We start from the raw sequence: 17,500 nt of genomic DNA, 5'->3' as shown, positions 1-17,500 counted from the left end.
GAGGGGTGGCTCCCCTGGTGTTAGGAAAGGGAAAAAAAAGAAAAAAACACACAAGAAGGGAAGGAGCTGGTTTACATAAATAAAGGCTATGTACACTATCCACTATACTATACTGTACAGATAGACGACTAGGGTTGTCATATTGCACATAGTGTTATTGCACATTCATTTAAAGTGTCACAGTTTGCAGGCTTGAAATGTACATGTTTGTGCCTCAGCACTACACCTGATTTTTTTCAGTCCAGCAGCTGCCATCAATCCAATAGTGTAGCTGGCATTACCTGGTGGTATTTGGCTGGCATTATCATATTTTGCATTAGCATAGTTAGCATTAGCAGAGTTAGTATTAGCAGAGTTAGCATTACCTGATAGTATTTGGCTTGCATTAGCATAGTTAGCATTAGCATAGTTAGCATTGGCATAATTGGCATTACCTGGTAGTATTTGGCTGGCATTAGCATAGTTAGCAATAGCATAGCTGGCATTACCTGATAGTATTTGGCTGGTGTTAGCATTAGCATAGTTAGCATTAGCATAGCTGGCATTACCTGATAGTATTTGGCTGCAGCCTTCAGTCCCTCATCACTGTCCAGGTTCTGCTCTGAGGCGATCTGACTGGCCAACGCCGCTCCGTTGAACAACACACACGTCTTCTCATAGCCCAGACTGGCCAGCGCTGAAACACACACACACACACACACACACACACACACACACACACACACACGTTAAACAAACCAAAACAACCACCAAACAAACCATAACAACAAACACACACACACTTCTTGTTGAACCCAGTGACACACGCCTGTTAGTCAGGCTCCTTAGAGCTCAGAGGCTTGAGGCATGACGGTGACATATTTCACATTACTCAGGGAATTTAATCACTGTGTGTGTGTGTGTGTGTGTGTGTGTGAGTGAGTGAGTGTGTCTGTGTGTGTGTGTGTGTGTGTGTGTGTGTGTGTGTGTGTGTGTGTGTGTGAGTGTGTGTGTGTGTGTGTGTGTTGTAAGTGTGTGAGTCATACCAGTAATTATCAAACAGGTATGTTGACAAAGACAGAAGCAACTAAACCGAAACCAATATATCAAATCACTTCCTCCTGACAAAGCCAACTGTGCCAGCACTTACGTGTGTGAGTGTGTGTGTGTGTGTGTGTGTGTGTGTGTGTGTGTGTGTGTGTGTGTGTGTTTTAGTGATGCAAGGCTTGACTCAGATCATTAGCAATTGCGGATGGAACAAACAGCTGACCCCTTGCATCACTAGTGTGTGTGTGTGTGTGTGTGTGTGTGTGTGTGTGTGTGTGTGTGTGTGTGGAGAGAGACGTGAAGCTGCCTACCAAGTTTGACTGAGCCTCCAAACAGTGATCCTTTATCAAAGGCATCTTTCCAAGTGAAGGTTAAACACAGCTGCAGGAACAGAGAGGGAGAGATTAGCTATCTCACACACACACACATGCTTGTGCATACATGCACACACACGTTTTATTATCTGTTGAGTGTGAGAGGTAGTGTGGTTTATTACATGTTGAGTGTGAGAGGTAGTGTGGTTTATTATGTGTTGAGTGAGTGAGGTAGTGTGGTTTATTATGTGTTGAGTGTGAGAGGTAGTGTGGTTTATTATGTGTTGAGTGTGAGAGGTAGTGTGGTTTATTATGTGTTGAGTGTGAGAGGTAGTGTGGTTTATTATGTGTTGAGTGAGTGAGGTAGTGTGGTTTATTATGTGTTGAGTGAGTGAGGTAGTGTGGTTTATTACATGTTGAGTGTGAGAGGTAGTGTGGTTTATTATGTGTTGAGTGTGAGAGGTAGTGTGGTTTATTATGTGTTGAGTGAGTGAGGTAGTGTGGTTTATTATGTGTTGAGTGAGTGAGGTAGTGTGTACCTGGTTTTCTGAGAAGGGGAACTTGGGCTCCACAGCACACAGCTGGTCATAGTACCTACAGGGGGAGGAGAGGAGAGGGTCAGCGTGGGGGTGTGGGTTAAACCAATCAAGAGGGCAGAGTGTGTTAAAGTGGAGTGTGTGAGTGTGTGTGTTGGTGTTTGTTGTTGTAGAAGAGAGTGTTTGAGGAAGCTGAGGTGACAGATGGTCTGACACATGACAATGAGCCAGAGAGAGAGAGGGAAGAGAGAGAGAGAGAGAGAGAGAGAGGGAAGAGAGAGAGAGAGACAGAGAGAGAAAGAGGGAGAAGAGAGAGAGAAAGTATAATGGAATAGTCACACATAACTACTAGCTAACATTGTACAATCTCACTACATCTCTTCCGGTGGAAAATCATATTCTTAGGAATGACAACACACACACACACACACACACACACACGCACGCACACACGCACGCACGCACGCACGCACGCACACACACGTCAGTTGGGGAATCCCCCTATTTACAGTCATCATTCCTGGTTTTCTGACACCCCGGGGGAAACAGTGACGCTGCCCTGGCTCTCTGGTCACGGTCCGCGGGGCCGCGGAGAGAGGAGAGGAGAGGAGAGGAGAGGAGGGGAGAGGAGAGGTGTGCCGTTTCAGGGCGGGCAGGCGGGAGGGAGGGAAAGCCGAAACTCTCCCAGACTAAACAAAGATTACCACGGTGACACAATGGCCGTCTGTCTCCACTGCGCGGAGAACGGGACAGGGCAGTTGGGGGGGGGGGGGGCACACACAAACACAAGGCCTGTTGCCATAGCAACCTGGCACATGGCACGAGCCGAGCCGGGAGGCCTACTTGTGAGCGGAGTGAGTGCCGGCTGCCAAGAGTCGCTACAATGCTAACATTCACAGTCCCACTCTTAACGGAGCAGATACTCTGGAGAAACAGGGCCGCCACTGAAGGGGGGTTTGAGCCAGAGAATGCTAATCCACCTCCATACACTCCACAGCAGGCTGGCCAGACGTATGCTAAATGCTAACACCCTTGATTCACTCCACCGTCATTAGCCGTCACAATCACCACCGCCACCGCCGCCTCCCCTGTTCCAATGCGGGGGCTCACGCCTGTCCAATAACAACAAATCATAGCCTCGTCTTGGCACAGGCGAGATGAAGATGATACCACTTAAGGCTGCAAGGCTGCAACTAGAGCACTGCAACGGAGCACTTTGAGCTGCAACATTTGCAGGAAAAGCGCTATACAAATAAAAGTTATTATTATTATAGGTAGAGGCAGAGATCGGACGAAGGGCTGGTTGTAATGCATGGGACGGAATGAGGAGTGATATGCCTCATTCATTCCAATGAGCCCCGTCCTCCGATTTCTACCTCCGCTGGCCTCCCCTTGCTCGAGCCAAGGTTAGGCTCTGTCGTAAGGCCTTTAGTATGACAACACTCTGGACAACACTCGGCTTTCCTGAGTAATTTTTTATTTGAGTCATAGTGGATGTTTGCCAAGGGAGCAAAGTCTGAACTTGGCAGACGTCGTCATCACCAGTGCCCTGGGAGCACAGCGGAAAGGTAGAAAGTGAGAATAAAGGAGAAAAAAAACGTTGTGTCTACTAAAGATGTGGTTATGTCATACAGTATAGAGGAGGGGTTAGAGATTTTTGTTAACCAAATACCGTTTCCTCAATAATGGGTCTTTATGCAAAACGTCCCTACTCCTCCCTCCCTGTGTTCATCTTCTATGGTGTGTGTGTGTGTGTGTGTGTGTGTGTGTGTGTGTGTGTGTGTGTGTGTGTGTGTGTGTGTGTGTGCGTGTGTATGCCCCAGGCAGTCAGCGCAATCACTGTCATTTCATCTACAGTAACACACCTACACACACCTACACCTACACACTCCCGATGAATCACAATCATCATGGCCTGCTCTCCTCTTTTCCTTTGTGGTCGTCTGTCAACAGGATGGGAGAGGTGTCAGCAACTCTGCCTCCACCTGCCTCAACCCTTACAGATCAATGCTTCTGAACTAAGCATTACCCTGATCTCACCACCTCTGTCTGATCAATGCTTCTGAAGGCTAGGAGTAGAGTCTGCTACGTTCCCCTGCCATCACATAGGCCTATCTCAAGCCCTGCAGATCGATAGTCATGAAGGAGGCAACAATAAAGGCGCTAAATCATTAACGTACACTCATATGAAGACGCACAAGCCTAATGTTAGGAGATTAGGCCGAACTGTGCATTGAAGGCCGATATAACTCATAGGATCATTCTGTGTTGGACATAAAAGGAAAAGATTTGTATAGAGGAACAGGATTTCTTCTTATGTGAGTGTGTGTACGAGGAGCTCTGAATGGACGTGTTGGCAGGGTTCTCGTCAAAATGATGTCAAACCTAAAAATGGTAACTTAAGTATAGATGTATTTATAGACAATTTTAAATTCGATTGTGTCTTAAGTCAAGAGGACGCCAGACGGAGACTGGGACGCAGGGGCTGCGTTCGTAAATTCGCTCTGAACATCTGATCAGCACTCATGGAATGCCTCTTGTCCAATCAAATGACTCAAATGTCCCTTATAACGTTGAACCCAGTGTGCGCTCCGGCGCTGTCAGAGCGAATTTACGAACACAGCCTAGATGACATAACAACACAACCGTTAACGCTAACGACGTTAGCTGTACTTGGAAGAACTGACAACTTCACCAAAACGAAAGCATTAAGCAATTTGGCAGTGATAAGTGGCATTGTTAGCGGGCGAGATATAAAGTGCAGTAATCGTCTAAGTTGAATGGCATAAGACAGTGCGCAAACAAATCATAAATAGTTAAACAAATATGACTCCCGACCAAAAAAAACAATCCCGAGAAAGTCACAGCAGGGTGCGGCAACGACTCTCCTAATTTCCGCACAGGTAAAATATGCGGTGGTTAGCTGTTTTTATTAGCCAGCAGGATAGGTTAACTATCTAGGTCGGGGTGTGGGGTAATGGTCACCTTAAGAGGATCTCCAGCGAGCTTTCGTGTTTGTCCAGCGGCCTCCCCAGAGCGTTCTTCCGGAGCTTGTTCAACTCCTCCACGGCGCGGAGGTACTCCGCCTGCTCCTCTCCAGCTGGATACGTCGCCGTGACAAACTTGGAGAGTGGTTTCACCAGGTCTACTTCAGACGACTTCTTTAACGGGACAGAAATAAACGTCGCCATTTCGGCCCGCAAAAAAAGGAGACAAATAAAATCGGGATAATGAGGCTATCGATTCGGGACAGAAAACAACAGCGACTCACTTCCTGGATTTGGCCTCGAAACGTCAAGTGACGTTGACGCATCGAGCGGAGTGCGCAGAATCAGTCACGTCGTCTCAAAGGTCTTCCGTTGACTGCTCGGTTCCTCTCTCCTCGTCTCCTCTCTCCTCGTCTCTCTATCAAAACCCATTGGAGGAGAAGGTCAGAGGGGCGGATCCGCAGGCCCGCTCCTCTAATGTGTTTTGAGAAGGAAGCGAGAATAGAGGAAACAAGAAAAGACGTTTGAGATGTCGCCAATGAATGTTGGCTTTGACAGGTCTAGAGAGAAGCAGCCAGCTCTGACCTAACTATCCCACGCACTGTAACGACCGCCCAGACCGGAGCGCTATCCTGTCCATCTATGTGGCCAGCTTCTATATGCTGCCTCTCGCTGGGGTTGTCACAGCATATTATGGTCCTCTATCCATTTGAAAAAGTGACTGTCATCATCATCTTCAGTGTGCTGTAGACGGGCTGGATGGAGTGTGTTGTGTGTCCGTGTTGTGTTCTGTGAATGTCAGCTGTTGTTATGGATGATAAGCCTATGCTGCAAAGCCGTTTCCCCCTCTGGCCAGGGGTGCAAACTGGTGATGGCCCAAAAAGGTGACACATTTTCCTTTGCGGCTAACCTTAGCGCTAGCACTAATGGTGTTAAATAGATACCGCTAGCACTAACGGTGGTCTAACAATGATGCATGTGTCAAGCTGCGTGCACACAGGGCCATTGCGTTGCACCGGAAGTCATTCATCTCAATGGGGCCGTTGCGTTGATCAGTTGCCTTGCTCTGCATTGCGTTTCTTGACCGTCAGGGTGCGGCAATCGGTCAAAAAATTTCAGCTTTTTGCGTTGCGTTGGATCCGGAAGTAAACCGGAAGTAGTTTCTTGCCCGGAGCTCTCGCCTCAGATTTTAAATCCTCAATTTTGGCCGCCATTGGCTAAAATCTGTAATTTGGCTCTACAAGTGTTAATATGCCATTTTATGAAGTTTTTATATGTTTTCAGGCGAGAAAGTAACCATATATATTCACAAAATGTGTCCAGTTTATCAAAATAACCCGTTTATATATCTGATCTGACGTTTTTTCCCCCACTTCTGTGGGAAACTTCGCTAGCAACACGAGTAGAGTTGTTGCGTCTGCATCGCGTCCATCCCAACAGGTTGCGCCAGAACGACGCAACCCAATGGCCCTGTGTGCACTCGGCGTAAGTAGCGGCAGCCCTGACCTTAACACCTGCAGAATTACTTCAAAAACTGTTTACCGTGACTGTGTTCTCGTAGGCCGAACACCCATCTCTGCAATCCAAGTTACATAACAGATATGCCTCAAACAAACATTGTTTGCATGACAATTTTTGCAGGGTTATGCTAAAGTTGAGAGAAACTAACATTCACATTAACTAAATGGAAAGTCAAGAAGGCTCAGGTAGAATTCCCTTTTCAAGACCCTAGTCTTTCTCAAAGACAATTTTAATCTAACACACAAGGTATGACCTGGGGGGGGTCATCCCTATGTTCCCCGGGTCCTATGTTCCCCGGGTCCTATGTTCCCCGATTTCTTAGCTCCGCTTCCGAAAAAGGGTTCTATGTTCCCCGCTTCCGAAAAAGGGTCCTATGTTCCCCGCTTCCGAAAAAGGGTCCTATGTTCCCCGGGTCCTATGTTCCCCGCTTCCGAAAAAGGGTCCTATGTTCCCCGGGTCCTATGTTCCCCGCTCCCGCAAAAGGGTCCTATGTTCCCCGCTCCAGCGAGTTAACGTGACGTCATAATGCTCCGTGTTGATGAGTGTAACTCCCTAGATAGATCATTTTCGAGATGGAATTGAAAATCTTATATTCCTAAAAGAACACCAGTGACAGTGTATATCAGGGTTTCCGTTAGAAAAATTTGCCGTCGGACATCGTGTCCGGGAAGAATTCGATTTACCGGACAAACGTGATATATTCCGGTCATCATATTAAAATATAAATTTTTTTTTTTTTTGCAAAATCATATTTTTTTTCCCCCAAATCTAATATAGCTGTTTGTCGCGGTGATTACTGTTGTGTAGCGGCCTATATATGCCATTTAATGTCTATTTCTCATCCGATACGATTAGATGCGAGCTATATAATATAACATGATTTGACGGATGCGCGCTATGCCATGCGTCAAATCCAGCGCTGAACGGGTCCAGCGCTGAACGGGCGCCTCACTGGGAACTGAACAGACAGCATCGATCAATGAACGGACTCCACATTACGTTAACTGAAGTTTGTTAAATTGTTTGGGATTAATGTGAGTTTTCTATTTTCTCTTTCCAGTTTTACCCTTTTTTTTAAAATCAATAAAACAACGTCATTTCTATAAGTCTCGCTGGTTGGGAAGGCATTTCGTTTAGCTCGGGAGTATGACAATGGGAAGAACATAACTGTATAACTGAATGACAACAAATGTATGAGTAATGAGTAAAACAATGTCACTTTTATAGTATGTTGTTTAACTTGCCGTTCGGTCGCCATGGCTCAGTGTGTGTAGCAGCTTCAGCTAGCTGGCTAGAAACTTCTAGGGGTGCGTTCGTAAACACGCTCTGAGAGCGCCGGAGCGCACGCTGGCTTCGATGTCACAGAGCGACCGAGTCGTTCGATTGGACGAGAGGCGTTCCGCGAGTGCTGATCGGATTTCCAGAGCGTGTTTACGAACGCACCCATAGATGGGAAATCAAGAAACCGTATTACTATGGTGGACGGGTTGGCAGGGTTGCCAGATAGGCATGGGTTACCGCCGAATGGGCTACTGTGTTTAAGCGGTAATAGACTGGTTAAGCTGTAATCCCATCTGGCATCAATCCCATGTGGCACCTGTGCGCTGTTTCGCATAGGCCGGCCTACACATTAGGAGTCATCATCATGCCGGTGTCAAATCATATCATAATAAAAGAAATACATAGCCTATATATTCGTCTTTTTTAAAATAGAAGGAATCAGAATGTGAACTTTAGCGAATTGTATTCAAAGGGAATTATTTTCACCGGACAATATGTCCGACGACTTTTCAATATGTCGGACTTCAACAAAATTTACCGGACAAAGACCGGTAATTGCCGGTTAACGGAAACCCAGGTGTATATATATATATATACACATTATTAAATATTTTTTCTATATTTTTGTCAAACGAAATCAAATAAATACAGTAGAGATATCAATCCAAAATATAGGCTTTTATTGCAACCAACTAATTAAACTATGTTTGTGCATAAATAATAACAATAATAACAATAATAATTAAATTAGGCCAATAATAATAATAATAACAACATAGGCCAAAGTGCTATCCAAATAAAGGTGCAAAAATCAAAAAGATCTAGCCCATAAGGACGCTACGGCTGACAGCCCTCCAGTACGAAGCCAGATGTCTGAGGCCCTGAATATATTGTTCTTTCAGCCTCAGTAGACGGGCCTCCAACTCCCTCCACTTCCGTCTCCTTGTTGGGGGAGCGTGGCCTCTGTCTGCCATCCCCAGCTTATCCTCTGCAAGCGTTTGCTGATCCTTCAGGTGACAAAGGAATATCCAAAGTGAAGGATGGCGCACTTGGACAGCATCATTTAGAGTACGATGATAAGCTAGAACAAAAATACAGAATTATAACTTATTAGCCTATTAATGTGCAAACTGGTTCTACATCTGCAAGCTGATCTACTAACGGTGTGCAGTGAGGATTGTTGATCTTTCCAATGTAGAAGATAGCGGGCCTTATTTGAAGTATAGCCTATAACAAGTATGTCTCACAACTTCCCCTGTGTGTGAACTTCAATTAGTATTCGTTATTTGGGATCTTAGTAAATCAGGCCCTAAATGTTATTAGTTTGGCATGAACATTTTGACATTGAACATTTTCCCCTCTGTGTCTCCTCCTTTCACAATTTTAAATCCTTTCTTAATCCTTTCTCAATCACGGTGCCCGCCCATGATTGGACTGATGTTACGTCCATCATCATTAGCGCGCCTGTACCGGACCAATTGGCAACTCGTCCACCTGTTTAAAGAGCCCTCCTGTCCTCTGCTGTGTTTGATGTTTCGTTAATTTTTGTTTCGGCTCATAGTTAAACCTATACTCGATATATGCACAGGCCCAGAGGTGATAGGATAAGAATGAATAAGAATGAATTAACCCATAATTAGCAGACAATATTATATTAACAATATAAAATAATTAACTTAATACTTCAGATTTAGTTATTAGATGAAATTATATTTTTTTTGTTCAGATCTGTCATTGTTACACTTACATTCAACATGGTTATTGGTCCTTTGCTCCATGTTTCTTTCGAACACATTCCACATTGCTGGTGGGAAGGCCGCTCCAGGCTGGACATATGTGTTACGAACATATGTGAGGAAGTCTTGTAACTCAGGGTGGTTCCTCAGGGCACGCCTGGTGTCTCTGTGGTTGAGGAGAAGATCAAAATTGATCTGGACCAGAGGCAGAGGCAGGTGTCCTAAGGCCATCACCTTGCGGATGACTGCTGCCAGTCGATGGTCATTTCGGAATGGACCAGCCAATCCAAGTCCCTGTACCCTCTTCCACAAGGCTTGGTTGAAATGGAAGTAGCATCCTCCGATTCTGGCTTGTGGCAACTCCGTTTCAAGAGCAGTTTTCAGTGCTTGCTCAAAGTCACAGATGACTTTACGCGGACGCAACGGTGGTGGGTGATTCTCCTGACTGACGTTTTGACACACTGGAACACTTGTCGGTAGTGTCCAATTGTACGTTGCTCCATGAGGACATGTACAAGGGGGACAACGAAGCCATGAATGTCCCCGAGTATAGTAAAGACTTGGTTGTATGGGCGTGGGCACGACTTGAATGTAGCACCCATGTACAATGTCCTGCAGTGTTGCAGCTGTCTCAGGTTGTCCTCTGTGGAAAACAACACTGCTATGCCCCACTCACTGTCTTGGTGCAGGAGGAAGTGGTCTCTGCCCCATGTCTCAGCCCATGGACCGTCGATCCTTACATCATCAACGGCACTAACTGGCAGCAGTCATCCGCAAGGTGATGGCCTTAGGACACCTGCCTCTGCCTCTGGTCCAGTTGCTAGTGTGACGGGGTGTATCTTTGCATGAATCACTCTCAGCTGGATGGCTCACGTTCATTTATTCTGTAGAAAACATACAGTGCATCAATTTGTGGACACGGTTGCAGGGTCATCAGGCTAGATTCCAGTCAGTGTTTTCAGATGAACTGAGCATACAGTAGTCCCTCATACTACACAAATTATAACAATAATATGAAACAAAAATACAAAATGTGTAGACTACATAAATCCTCTCTTGTGTGATCGTATAGTGGTATTTGAACAGTCAAACAATCAATTATATATATTAACAATAACAATACAATGCATAGAAAAACAGCGTAACTGGAATACACGCATGCACACCATGTGCAACACATGGCTGCAACCTGATGGTTGGCTAGCTGCGAGCGTGGTGCAAACTAGTGAGGTGGAAAATCCAACCTCCTCATAGAATACAGTCTACTAACAGAACAACAGACATATAATAACACAAAAGTAATATTACCTGTAGAAAACATACAGTGCATCAATTTGTGGACACGGTTGCAGGGTCATCAGGCTAGATTCTAAAATGATGTTACACACGGACATTCACGTTAGCGCCATCATTGTTAACAGAAAACTCACATTAACAAACTTGTGATATGTTCCAAACTAAAATACTATAAATGGGGAAACTCAAAACAGCTATCTTACTTATCAAACATTCAAATAAAACATAGGTACATTGATAATCTCTCAAACGATATTCGATCTCAGACCCTGTAGAAAACGTGACCTACCCAGTCAGTGTTTTCAGATGAACTGAGCAGGATCACGTTGCGTCCCGCGCTATGCACTGTACAGCTGTATTTACATTAAACCCCTAGAGGGCGCAGTTTAGCTCTATTTTAGCTATAATTGAACTGTACTTTCTACTCCGTCACACTAGGCACCTCAAAAGTACAGTGGGTGGTGCTCACTCTAAACTGGGGTGCTAGACAGCAGGTATGTCCTACGTGTATGCAGATGTAAACCCAGGGTATCTCAACTAGTCATCTGTCCCTGTGTGCACAAATAAACATAAATGATTAACAAACAAAATACATTAAACAAGGTAATATAATAAATGGAAACTTACATAAATCATCTAAATGAACAAAACAAATAACACAAACAAAACCAAACAAGGCTCAACCCACCAGAGCCCTGCCACAGCTCAAAACAGGAGAGAGAGAGAGAACACTGAGGACACAGAACATTTATAGGCAAAGACCAGGTTGATTGTTGATCAGAAACAGGTGTGTGGAATGATGGGACTGGAACCAAGCAATTATCTGTGAACCTAGGAAAAATGACAACAACAGGGGGAGACAAAAACACAACACACAACACAATACAAACAGCAGGCCTGCTATAACACAAACACACACAGAACACGAACACCGTACGTAACAGGGGGGCTATTTTATTTTAAGCTCAAACAGCCCAGCTAACTCACGACGTCGTCACGAGTTTAAAAACTCTTTCACTTGTCACGTCGCAGCGACGTCCTACAAGACGTAAGACGTAAGACGTAAATAATAACAATAATAACAATAACAATAATAATTAAATTAGGCCAATATTAATAATAATAACAACAACATAGGCCTACTGGACAACATAATAACCTCCTCCTGATTATTTGTTTGAAAAGTGCTATCCAAATAAAGGTGCATAAATGCAAAAATCAAACAAAAAAAAGGGAACAAAAGTCTACCCGTTTCGATCTAGACCATAAGGACGCTACGGCTGAAAGCCCTCCAGTACGAAGCCAGATGTCTGAGGCCCTGAATATATTGTTCTTTCAGCCTCAGTAGACGGGCCTCCAACTCCCTCCACGGAGGGAGCGGGGAACATAGGACCCTTTTTCTGGAGCGGGGAACATAGGACCCGGGGAACATAGGACCCTTTTTCTGGAACGGGGAACATAGGACCCTTTTTCGGAAGCGGGGAACATAGGACCCGGGGAACATAGGTACGCTCCCACCGGGGGTATACCTGCCTGTATTTGCAAGGGTTTATTTGCAGTAGTAATGGGGACTGAGGTTATGATCATGTACAATGAAGCTGAATCATAAAAGTTGATGCAACCAGTGTAAAATTATAAATTTCTACCGTTGAGCATACTGGATATCTCACGTCTCTTGATATAGCTTCTTTTATCAGGGGTGCAAACTGGTGATGGCCCAAAAAGGCCCAACATTTTTGTGGCTAACCTTAGGGGGGGATACCGCTAGCACTAATGGTGTTAAATAGATACCGCTAGCACTAACGGTGGTCTAACAATGATGCATGTGTAAGTAGCGGCAGCCCTGACCTTAACACCTGCAGAATTACTTCGAAAACAGTTTACTGTGACTGTGTTCTCTATGCTGTCTGGAACTGTACCTAGCTGCTCCCTGAAGCTAAAAGTTATTTCAACAGCAACAGAGTTCAGCAGACAGGGAGATTATTTAGCTCGCGCATCATGTGACTTGGATGAGACTTAGACCCCCCCCCAAAAAACATTTTTGGTTGCAGATCTACACAATTCACATGGATGACCTATTTTGAGATAAAAACAGCTAATTTAGCAGAAAGGTGACAAGTTTGCACCCCTGCTCTGGGGATGATATAATGAATGAATGGTCTTTATTGTCATTGCTATAGTACAGGTACCAAACAACGACATTTAGGAGGGGTGGCTCCCCTGGTGCTAGGAAAGAAAAAAAAAAAAGAAAAAAAAACACAAGAAGGGAAGGAGCTGGTTTACATAAATAAAGGCTATGTACACTATCCACTATACTATACTGTACAGATAGACGACTAGGGTTGTCATATTGCACATAGTGTTATTGCACATTCATTTAAAGTGTCGCAGTTTGCAGGCTTGAAATGTACATATTTGTGCCTCAGCACTACACCTGTTAATGACATATAACACGCCAAAGCACACATGCACGCAAGCACAAAGAACAAAAATAAAAAGATCTTATACCGGTAACTAACTGCATTGTGGATTGGTAGTGTTCTACCATTTCATCATCTGATGATATATAAACATAGGACACACATCATCATCATTATCATCCGAAGTAAGCACAAACAAACAATCTTTTATGAAATAATTTTATTTCCAGTACAGGTGTGTGTTGGTGTACATCTCCAGTATACTGTACTGTGCACACAAGAAGCATCATTGACTTTAGGCTGTACAGAGACACAGTGATGACCACCCCTCCAGCTAGCACACACACACACTTACACACGCACACACACGCACGCACACACACAAAGCTCTGTAGGGGGCCAACTACGCTCAAGAGATATAGAAATAAACCAGATTCCACATTATAGAGATTCATGTCTTCTCTTTTACACATTACATTTCTATCTGCAATGAGTACTATATTATATATATTTTTGTGTGTGCCACATGGCCCGATTCCAAACCAACCCCTGGCCCATTACCCTGGAGTCCTTATCATCGATCTGAAAGTTAAATAATAGGTGTAAGCAATTGATCTACCCCTGTGATAGGCGGAACTACCATCAAATTGCGTCTTGACAATCCTTTCAGATCTAGAGGGTAGGGGGCATGGGGTTGGTTTGAAATTGGGCCTCTAGATTGTGCCCTAACCACTGCACTGGGACCAGATCTGTTTTTCTATCCCCTTAAAAAGGTTAAAGTCAGAATACAGCAGTGGAGGCAGGAATCGGAGGACGGGCTCATTTTAATACACGGCCTGGAAGGAAGAATCCCATCCCATGCATTATAACCAGCCCATCCTCTGATTTTGACCGCTGCCAGCCTCCCCTGGAACACAGGTGGATCTGATCCTAGACACGTGGTGTGGAGCGACTTCTCTCTGTCCTCAGCCTCTGGTGCCACCCAGTCTCAACACGGTTCTCCTGGTTCTCCCAGACGAGGAGGGGAGTGAAGGGTGAAGGGTGTGGTTTCAAAACTACGGGACTCACTAACATCAAGTTGGAGATCTGGTGTTTTTTTCAGTGCAGACTTGGTCTTTTTATTTACGGGGAGGGGAAAAAGGGAAAAAGGAGGGATACTTTTTTAAATTTATTTTTGTAGCCAAACCCTCCCCACATCCCCCATCCCCAGCCACCCCCTCCCCTACCCCCCCGTACCCCATGCTCTCTACTATCTGGCAAACTAAACACGGTTCATGCCAAGAGGGAACGCTGACGTGAGGAGGACTAATAAAAGATCAAACTAAGTTAGTCTTCTTTGCAATAGTTGCAAGAAGAAAAAAAGAAAGGTAAACACACACACGCTCACACAATTAAGCGTGTGCGCACAAACACACTCGCCAAACACTTGCCCACGGCCCAACACTGCTCCACACCAAGGAGAAGGACTAGCCAGCCAATGACAGCTCTCTAAAACAAGGAGAGGGACTAGCCAGCCAATGACAGCTCTCTAAAACATTGGGGGTTTCCAGACCCTTCTCTCCGGGGTATGGCGACACTCACGCACTCACACACACGCACCCACACACACAAACACACACGCACACACACTCTGACCACACCTGCCCCTTTCAGACCAGCAATCTACAGTATTTTGTCACACTACTTTCTTGTCAAACTACACAGGTACACTAAGCATGTGACTGAGTGAACACTAGGGCCACATGTGTCAGCTGATCATGGTTTTTAACAACCTGTACTGAGAGAAATGCAACATGAAATGAAACCGTGTGTGCGTGTGTGTGAGAGTGCGTGCGTTCTGTCCAGCAGGCACAAAAAAGGAGAAAACGTTTCTGAAAAACAACTGAGGAGGTGCCAACCGAGTAAGAACGTGGTTTTGTTTTCATTTTCCATTTTCTAGAGCTTTCCGTTCCTGTGCCCGCCTACTGAACATGAACGGGGGGGGGGGGGGGGGGGGGGAGTGTTCGATGGAGTGAGAGTTAAAGAAAAGAAGCAAAAAATAATAAAACGCAAACTAAAACGCTCTGTTGGGTTTACATTTCTATCTGCTTTCATCTGAACGTGGCAGCCATCTGAAATAGGTCCCTGGGGACTGTCAACCAATGAGGGCCCCACGTCCCTGACCACCTGACCCCTGATTTGCGCATCTACCCCCAAACCCATTTTGGTCCATGTCACGATAGGTTAAGGATAGGTTAAGGATGTGCTCCTGGCGCTAAGTCGGGGTGCGTCTCGATAGTCTGAAGCGGTTTCCTTCGCTCGTCTCCTGTCCTCGGTCGGCACTGACGTCCAAAACCCGAAACAAAGACTTAAGGCGTCGACCACGTTACTACGGCGACGCAGCCCGCGTTGTCAGATCAGGGCGGGCGAAGGAGAGGCGAGATGACGAGACGTCTTCCTCGGTGTGTGTGTGTGTGTCTAGCGAACTGTCAGTATGGCACCAAAAAACACAGTATCTTCCACGACAGCCGAAGACGGGATAAAAAAACAAAACAAAACAAAAACAAACGATAAAAGCAAAAAGGCAGGAAAAAAAGAAAGAAGAACGAAGACATTTAAGAGACTTGAGTGAAAACGTTCAAAGGTGCCGCGTGCCACCAGAGTGTGGTCAATGCCTTAGGGTCAGAGTACAGGGGGGCTATGCCTTAGGGTCAGAGTACAGGGGGGCTATGCCTTAGGGTCAGAGTACAGGGGGGCTATGCCTTAGGGTCAGAGTACAGGGGGGCTATGCCTTAGGGTCAGAGTACAGGGGGGCTATGCCTTAGGGTCAGAGTACAGGGGGGCTATGCCTTAGGGTCAGAGTACAGGGGGGCTATGCCTTAGGGTCAGAGTACAGGGGGGCTATGCCTTAGGGTCAGAGTACAGGGGCTATGGCTGGAGGTTGTCCAGTCCACACTGTGTGTGTGTGTGGGGTGGGGGGGCTTGACTTACAGCCCCGTGGTCTGGGGCCCCAACAGGAGTGGTATGCTCCAAAGCAGACTGTGGTAATATTAGACATTAGTTTAAATTCTACACTGACCCTGGTGGGTGAGCTGGCCAGTGTGGGCTAGAGTGTGTGTGTGTGTGTGTGTCTGTATGTGTGTGGGGGGGGGGGGGGGGGCGACATTCATATGTTCAAGGTTTGTTGTTATGGGGTGCCCCCCCAGCACCCCCTCCCCCCCCCCCGCACACCCTGCCCTCAGTACCCTGGCTTCAGACTCCAGACGTTAATCACAGCCCAAACACTCTATAGGCCACCGTCTGAATCTGACACCTTCAGAACCCCCCCTCCCCCTCTCACCCCCCTCCAGACATGCAATGGAACGATCCAACGGACCGGCTGACTCTAGAACGTCTCCAAAGTCTAGTCTGGGTCAGGTCAGGTTCAGTCTAGTCTGGGTCAGGTCTGGGTCAGTCTAGTCTGGGTCAGGTTCAGTCTAGTCTGGGTCATGTTCAGTCTAGTCTGGGTCAGGTCTGGGTCAGTCTAGTCTGGGTCAGGTTCAGTCTAGTCTGGGTCAGGTTCAGTCTAATCTGGGTCATGTTCAGTTTAGTCTGGGTCAGGTCAGGTTCAGTCTAGTCTGGGTCATGTTCAGTCTAGTCTGGGTCGGGTCATGTTCAGTCTAGTCTGGGTCGGGTCATGGTCTGGGTCAGGTCATGGTCTCTGTGGTTACAGCACCGCAGCACACTGAAATACTGGCCTAGTGTCGGCTGTGTGTGAGAACAGGAGGCAAGGAGGAGCACCCAATCTCTCCCTCCTTCTATCCATCCCTCCCTCTCCATCCCTCCCTCCCTCTCTCCCTCTCTCCCTCCCTTCCTTCGGACAGAATCACTCAGTCCCCAAAGCCTCCCATCCCACATACAGTACAACCATAAGAAAAAGAAGAAGAAAATAAACAATTCAAATCTCACACCACAAGCCTCCCCCATATCTCCCCCCACCCTCCTCATCCACTCCCATCCTTTAGTAAATAGTGTTTTCAATATGAAACAGTGGACACACCCATGTCAGATTCTAACATTTACATGGCTTAGTTTAGTCTCCCCGCCCACCTTCTGCTTAGCCACCTGAACACTGAGAGAGAGGGGGGGGCGGAGGAGTGAGGAGGGCGGGCGAGCGGGCGGAGGGGGGAGAAAGAGTCAGGGAGGATGCCCATTTCCAAAACAGAGGGTGGAGTGTTAGTGATGTCATCATCGCTCTCTGTCGCTACTTCAGGATCAGGTGAAGGCCCTCCCCCGACTCATCTGGAGGGAGAGAGAGAGAGAGAGAGAGAGAGAGAGAGAGAGAGTTATACTGTAGACTGTTATACTAGTCGTAACTTGTGTCAGACAACATACAGTTTCATTACAGGGCCTGGCCAGCTCACC

At 46.1% G+C, this 17,500-nt stretch overlaps 2 protein-coding genes across 7 annotated transcripts in view; both read right to left on the bottom strand.

Annotated features, from left to right (window-relative positions):
• Positions 1-5,067, bottom strand: part of pdcd6ip (programmed cell death 6 interacting protein) — a gene marked incomplete at both ends in the record, with an annotated part of 27,593 nt that extends 22,526 nt beyond the window's left edge. For 4 of the 6 annotated variants that reach the window (XM_080526702.1, XM_080526703.1, XM_080526704.1 and 1 more), the window contains 4 exons: positions 549-676; positions 1,338-1,407; positions 1,880-1,934; positions 4,862-5,067. In XM_080526702.1, the coding sequence (XP_080382828.1) occupies positions 549-676; positions 1,338-1,407; positions 1,880-1,934; positions 4,862-5,067 (459 nt within the window). The remainder of the gene's footprint in view (positions 1-548; positions 677-1,337; positions 1,408-1,879; positions 1,935-4,861) is intronic. The other 2 variants (XM_080526706.1, XM_080526707.1) reach the window with 1 other exon arrangement.
• An 11,948-nt stretch (positions 5,068-17,015) lies between these two features.
• ubp1 (upstream binding protein 1) overlaps positions 17,016-17,500 on the bottom strand; it is a 13,407-nt gene continuing 12,922 nt past the window's right edge. The window contains exon 16 of the mRNA XM_080527730.1: positions 17,016-17,377. Within this exon, the coding sequence (XP_080383856.1) occupies positions 17,340-17,377 (38 nt within the window). The 3' untranslated portion in view covers positions 17,016-17,339. The remainder of the gene's footprint in view (positions 17,378-17,500) is intronic.

This window comes from Nansenia antarctica (assembly GCF_963989245.1).
Source record: "Nansenia antarctica genome assembly, chromosome: 3".
Lineage (NCBI taxonomy): Eukaryota > Metazoa > Chordata > Actinopteri > Argentiniformes > Microstomatidae > Nansenia > Nansenia antarctica.
The sequence above is the reverse complement of the archived record's forward strand: the minus strand, read 5'-3'. Positions and strand labels throughout refer to the sequence as shown.